The sequence below is a fragment of the Kryptolebias marmoratus genome, unplaced genomic scaffold (assembly GCF_001649575.2).
Source record: "Kryptolebias marmoratus isolate JLee-2015 unplaced genomic scaffold, ASM164957v2 Scaffold173, whole genome shotgun sequence".
NCBI lineage: Eukaryota > Metazoa > Chordata > Actinopteri > Cyprinodontiformes > Rivulidae > Kryptolebias > Kryptolebias marmoratus.
The window spans coordinates 1-6,873 of NW_023665907.1; the positions used below are offsets into that span (position 1 = coordinate 1).

Consider the following 6,873-nt stretch of genomic DNA (forward strand, 5'->3'; position numbering starts at 1 on the left):
CTTTAGCTACTTTCAGCTAGCCTTTATCTAGCCTTTAGCTACTTTCAGCTAGCCTTTAGCTGACTACAAACAGAACACTGAAAGGAAAGATGAAGAAAAAGTCCAACTTGAAGCTGGAGTTCCTTCCGCTTTGATTGACAGTTCAATTAAAACGGTGCTGGCTTTGGGGGCGGGGCCTGTCGGGCTGGCCACGCCCCTCCCTCCCGTATATAAAACTTTCCGGCGCGTGGCTCCGGGACTTTAAGGCACGCAGGGATGGATCCGAACCTTTGCGCTCTCTGGTCCTCCTCAGCGGACCGGGAGAGTCCAGCCGGACCGGTCTGAGAGGTTCTGAGGTTCTGGAAGGATGCTCCGGCGCGAAGTGGATCCGGTTCCTGAGATTCTGTGGAACCTGTTGGACCTCCGGAGGTCTGATGACGGACCCAAACTGGACTCCTGCTTCTGTCAGGCTCGTGGGGATCTTATAATGACGTCAGAATAAAGCTCGAATCGTTTCAGAGAAGCTGAAGTGGACCGGGTCTTCAGGGGTCCGGTTCGGGACTGAAGGATTCTTCTCAGTTCTTTTAGTTTAGATGATTTTATTGTGAAAGAAAAGAGGAAACTGACTCCTCTGTAAGATGACCGTCTGTCTCCTCCGGATGGTCCTCCTCCTCCCGGTTCTGGTCCCGGTTCTGCCCGACCCGGACTCGACCCGGGTCTCCTGCGCGTCCTGCGCCGCCTCCGCTCAGCCCGAGGAGGAGCCCGAGTCCGGCCGGGTGGACGGAGAGCTCCTGGAGGCGGTGAAGAGGCACATCCTGACCCGGCTGCAGCTCCGGGACCGGCCCAACATCACGCACCCGGTTCCGAAGGCTGCCATGGTGACGGCGCTCCGGAAGCTGCACGCGGGGAAGCTGCGCGAGGACGGCAGGCTGGAGATCCCGAACCTGGACGGGCTCCCGGTGGGCCCCGAGGTTCTGGAGGAGAGTTCCGAGATCATCAGCTTCGCAGAGAAAGGTTGGTGTTGTTGTTTGTTGTTATTGTTGTTGTTGTTCCAGGATGAAGCGCAGCTTTAATCTGCAGATGTTTGTTGTGTCTGAGACAAAGAGGATTAAAGATTTTAATCCAAAACAAAACAACAAATTCAGCTTCCAGACAGAAACAAACTCATGAGGAGAACTTCAGTTTGCTCCTCTCAGATCCTCGGGACAGGTTCTGACCCTGTGCGGACCCACTTCGAGCTCTGAGGTACCAAGGCTGGGATCCTCAGAGGTTCTGTGGTTCCTCAGATCAGTCCTGGATCCTGGATCCTGGACCAGGGCTTCCTAAAATTCTTCTGCTGTTTGGATCTGATTTTAAACATCAGAACCATGTTCGTTCTTCAGCAAGTGGTGCGTTCAGGTTCCTCTGAGGGTTCTATCAGAACACGGTGCGTTCAAGTTACTCTGACGGTTTTATCAGAATATGGTGCGTTCAGGTTCCTCTGAGGGTTTTATCAGAATATGGTGCGTTCAGGTTCTTCTGAGATTTTTTTTCCGGGACTTTATTGAACCGTGGTGCGTTCAGGTTCCTCTGACGGTTTTTATTAGAATATGGTGCGTTCAGGTTCCTCTGAGGGTTTTATCACAACACGGTGCGTTCAGGTTCCTCTGACGGTTTTTATTAGAATATGGTGCTTTCAGGTTCCTCTGAGCGTTGTTTTCAGGACTTTATTGAACTGTGGTGCGTTCAGGTGAGCAGGAGAAAGCTGGCTTAGCTCCAGTATTCCCCCGTCTCAGTTTGCTGCCATAAATCAGTCATGATGACTTTAACCACAGAAACTGAAGGTCTGCAGAGGAACACCAGGGAAAGAAAGGGTCCCAGGAGTTCTGTTCCATCAACCACGAAGAGCTGGAAGGAATATGTGAAGAGTGGGCCGTCCTCACAGCCTGAGAGACAGTGAAGGAGGACAGTGAGAGACACCAGGACACCTGGACACCTGAGTAAAGCTCAGACTGGGGAAGAACTGTATTACCAGGTGTCTCTCCCACCTGAGCTGCTGAAGTTAGGAGCTCCTTCAGAGAGGTGTCCTGGTGTCCAGGTGTCCATGTATCCAGGTGTCCAGGTGACCTGGTGTTCTGGTGTCCAGGTGTCCATGTGTCCAGGTGTCCATGTATCCAGGTGTCCAGGTGTCTATGTATCCAGTTGTCCAGGTGTCCTGGTGTCCAGGTGTCCATGTATCCAGGTGTCCAGGTGTCCATGTATCCAGGTGTCCTGGTGTCCAGGTGTCCAGGTGTCCATGTATCCAGGTGTCCTGGTGTCCAGGTGTCCATGTATCCAGGTGTCCTGGTGTCCAGGTGTCCATGTATCCAGGTGTCCTGGTGTCCAGGTGTCCTGGTGTCCCGGTGTCCAGGTGTCCCCTCTCATTGTCCTCCTGACCTGAACTGATCCAACCAGAGTGGTTCTCAGCTGTGGCTTGTTAATAAAATCATTTTCTGATCAGAACAGTTGAAACAGGAAGTGGTTTCATTTTGGTATAGCCCTTCAGAATAAAAGTTTAGCTGGTTGTTTTAGTGTTGTCGGAGTGCTGCTGTGTTGGACTGTGTAGGACTCTGTCCCATGACTTCCCATATGAGCAGCAGCTGGGTTCTGTTAATCCCTCTGATGTTCTCCCACTCCTCAGATGACCTGGTCACATCCAAGTCCAGCATGTTCTTCTTGATCTCCAACGAGGGGAACCAGAACCTCCATGTGACCCAGGCCACCCTCTGGCTCTACTTCCGGCTGCTGCCGCCCGCTGTGGAGGTGCGCGGGAAGCGGAAGGTGACGGTGAAGGTGTACTACCAGGAGCTGGGCCTCGGCAGCAGGTGGAACCTGGTGGAGAAGTGGGTGGAGCTGAGGCGCAGCGGCTGGCACACCTTTTCGCTCACCAAAGCCGTCCGGTTGGTGTTTGAGAAAGGAGCCGACCGGCGGCAGAACCTCGACGTACGCTGTGAAGGCTGTGAGGCCAAGGGCGTGGTGCCGGTTCTGCTGAACCCAAACGACGAGTCCCACCGGCCCTTCCTGGTGGTGCGGGCGCGGCAGACCGACAGCAAGCACCGCATCCGGAAGAGAGGGCTGGAGTGTGACGGCAGCAGCAGCCTGTGCTGCCGGCAGCAGTTCTACATCGACTTCCGGCTCATTGGCTGGAACGACTGGATCATCGCGCCCTCAGGCTACTTTGGGAACTACTGCGAGGGGAACTGCCCCGCCTACATGGCCGGCGTCCCCGGTTCCGCCTCGTCCTTTCACACGGCGGTGGTGAACCAGTACCGCATGAGGGGGATGAGCCCCGGATCCATGAACTCCTGCTGCATCCCCACCAAGCTCAGCACCATGTCCATGCTCTACTTCGATGACGAGTACAACATCGTGAAGCGGGATGTTCCCAACATGATAGTGGACGAGTGTGGCTGCGCCTAACGCTTTACTTCCTGTTTAAGTCCGAACTCTTCAGAGTCATGGTATAAAAACTCAATATTTATGGAGACACATCCACAAACTTATGTACGCCTGCACAAAATGTTGTATATATATTTATGTTTGTTGACGATCACACAGGAAGAGGTCTCTTCTATGTCCCACCCTCCTGGGAACCAATCAACATCAGATATCTGTAAGATCCTGAGGAATCCTGTAGCCTTTACAGAGCACGATAATCTGAAACCCCCACCAACACACAGCACTTCTGGCCTTTAATCCCAACTACCCTCCAAAGAACAGCTCAAACATGACACCTAGAATTACAATTACTCTGATTTGGGAGTTGGTGGTAAATATTTGGTAAATGTAGCATATCTGCCAAAAACTAGATCCCAGCTAGACCCAGACTAGATCCAGACTAGACCCAGACTAGACCCAGACTAGATCCCAGCTAGACCCAGACTAGATCCCAGATAGACCCAGACTAGATCCAGACTAGACCCAGACTAGACCCAGACTAGATCCCAGCTAGACCAAAACTAGACCCAGTCTAGACCTAAATTAGACCCAGACTAGACCTAGACTAGACCCAGACTAGACCTAAACTAGACCCAGACTAGACCCAAACTAGACCCAGACTAGACCCAGACTAGACCCAAATTAGACCTAAACTAGACCCAAATTAGACCCAAATTAGACCCAGTCTAGACCCAAATTAGACCCAAATTCGACCCAGACTAGACCCAGATCTGACCTATCAGAGACACGTTCAGCTCAGCAGCCATTGTAAACATTAGCCCTCTTTCTTGATTATTATTTTTCTCCAGTTTCTGACTCCAGCTGGTACTGAAGGTGCGTACAGACCACTTCCTGAAATATATCCAAAAATGTGAGAGCTCAGAGTGGTCTCCGCCTGTTGGAGCAGATTTCACATTTATTTGTAGTTCTTTGAATCAGTCTTTGTGGACTCTGTTGTCTGCATTTTATAACGTCTGTTTGAATTCTCACAGATACACTGAAGCAGTGAGCAGCTGGTCTTACTGCTCACTGTCATAAAATTCAAATACTGATCCAGAGACATCAGAACTACAGATAAACATGAGATCTGCTCCTACATGCAAAGACCACGCAGATAAAGACATCTCCGAGCAGTCAGCTTCATCACGGATATTTTCCAGGAACTAGTCCCCACCATCGTGTCTCTGCACACAGATTTCCTCCCGAATAACTGTGGCCATAAAATAAGATAAGAAATAAAGAAGAGTTTTAATTCATAACGGCAGCCTAGCTGGGACTGACCTTTGACCTTTCTAGTTCCGGTCTCGTCGGCACACGCATGTAAACATCGTGTGATTCATGGTTTTCCAACAGATTAATCGGTTCAGACATCATGTCCCAGTTATTCAGTAGAATGTTACTAAATTTCTGAATTTAAACTTTTACATAGTGAAACTATGACTTTGTCCTTTTAATTAAGCATGAAATGTAGCTTTCTGCTCTGTACTTTGTGAAACCGATTTAATGATGTCCAGTCAGTCTAAACCCATAAATGAATGAGATAAAAGTTTATTAAAGCAAACATCTCCTCCTGAAGTGACAAACATGTCAGATGGTTCAGCACTTAGAGACCACACATCAGGAGAAACGTCTTTTTTCAGATTATTTCTTCACAGGAAGCTTTGATAATCGTATTTAAGGTGACAGGTTGCCATACTGACCCCCCCCCCACACACACACACACACTTAGAAAACACTTGCAGATTGAAATGCCTTTAAAAAGCCTTCATCACTGCCCACAGGCCTTGGAAAGTGCCACATCAGCTATGCAATGTATACCATGTAGGTACCCAACCATCGGACACATCGGCTGTACGTGACCTGGGACGGGGGAGGACAGGGGAGGCCGAGGGGGCGGAGCCTTTGTTTAACTTTAGAAAACATTCATCTTCTGGTTTGTCTTCTTGGACTTGACTTTTCTTGGTTTTTAAGGAAATTTATGAAAAGAAGTTTGGAGGATCGATGGTGAACTACAACTCATTTTCACACGTAACGTCCAGAACTAAGAGTCTAAACAGGGTTTGTCTCTGAAAACACAGTGAGCTGAAGTCTTCAGCCGATGATCCTGACTCTTTGGTTAAGTTTGGCCCAACAATAAACAGACTCTCTCACAAAGGTAGAACCTTTTTTTGCACACCTGACAAAAACAAAACCAAATGAGGTGCAGCTATGAAAGGAAACATCCAAAGAAGTTAGAGTAGTTCCAGGAAATGTTTTGTATTAATTCGTTGAAGCAACCACTGCATCAACAATCAGTTGATCATAACGAGAACTGCTCTGTGTTTTCTGTTCATTAGGATTCATACTAGTAACCCTAATCACTGGAACGGCTCTTTGTGTTTTCTAACTGTGCTGGTTTTAATACCAGAGCTTCACCACCCAGTGACAGTAAAACTGTCCGAATGAGACAGAGTCCACCGTCAAACTGTCCCAGATTTATGAGACACTGCATCTGTATGAAGGTAACGTTGTTGCAATCTTCCAGAAATGTGATATCCAAGAAAACAAATCATTTCATGAGTTTTAAAAACTTGTGTTTAACATATACTTGTTTTTCTTTTTAAAAGGTCAGTGCATTATCAATTTCATTGGGTTTCAATCAAATATATTTTACTGCTTAATAATTTTAAATTGAAATATTTATGAGGTCTTGAGGTAAAATGTGAAATTAGCAATACAAAGCATTACTGTTTTATTTGGAATATATAAAAAAACAGTCCTAAATACACAGCCTTGAGGTACGCCATTAGCAGGTACTTTGATGTTGATTCTGCTGTGAACTGATCAGGTTTTACGTTATATTTACTGTACTGCTGGATGTTTTATATCTTTTAGGCCTCAAAGTCAAATGTGAAATATTACAAATAACACTTTTTTGTTTTATTTGGAATATTTAAAAAAAGGCCTAATACACAGCCTTGAGGTACTCCACTGAGGATTTTGCATAACTTAGTTGAATTTATTGGGTTTCAAATTAAATTTGTCATGCATAATAATTTTATATTTTATATCTGTTAAGCCTCAAAGTAAATTAAGAAATAAGCATCACAAATAGTCAAAATCCTTCAGGGCAGAACAGTGGGGCAGTGGTTACAGCTGTTGCCTCACAGGTCGCAGGTTTGCCTCCCAGCCTTTCTGTGTGGAGTTTACATGTTCTCCCTGTGGTTCCCTTCAGGTTCTCCGCTTTCCCCCACAGACCAAAAACATGCAGGTCAGGTTCTCTGCTGACTAAACTGTCCCTGGGTGTAAGAGAGGGACTGGTTGTCTCTCTGTGTCCCTGTGATGGACTGGAGACCTGTCCAGGTGTCCCATCCCTGTGATGGACTGCAGACCTGTCCAGGTGTCCCTGTGATGGACTGCAGGCCTGTCCAGGTGTCCCTGTGATGGACTGCAGACCTG

At 47.7% G+C, this 6,873-nt stretch overlaps 1 protein-coding gene across 1 annotated transcript; it reads left to right on the forward strand.

Annotated features, from left to right (window-relative positions):
* The first annotated feature begins 146 nt into the window (after nt 1–146).
* Nucleotides 147–4,218, forward strand: LOC108229410 (inhibin beta B chain-like). Its single transcript, XM_017405082.3, has 2 exons — nt 147–993; nt 2,639–4,218. The coding sequence occupies exons 1-2, from the start codon at nt 618–620 to the stop codon at nt 3,415–3,417; spliced, it is 1,155 nt and encodes a 384-aa protein (XP_017260571.1). The 5' UTR covers nt 147–617; the 3' UTR covers nt 3,418–4,218.
* The last annotated feature ends 2,655 nt before the right edge of the window (nt 4,219–6,873 follow it).

Bases quoted from the DNA above. Each gene is read 5' to 3' on its own strand.
- LOC108229410 (XM_017405082.3), top strand. From the start codon at position 618: ATGACCGTCTGTCTCCTCCGGATGGTCCTCCTCCTCCCGGTTCTGGTC. The intron at 994-2,638 runs GTTGGTGTTGTT...CCCACTCCTCAG, and splicing joins CATCAGCTTCGCAGAGAAAG to ATGACCTGGTCACATCCAAG.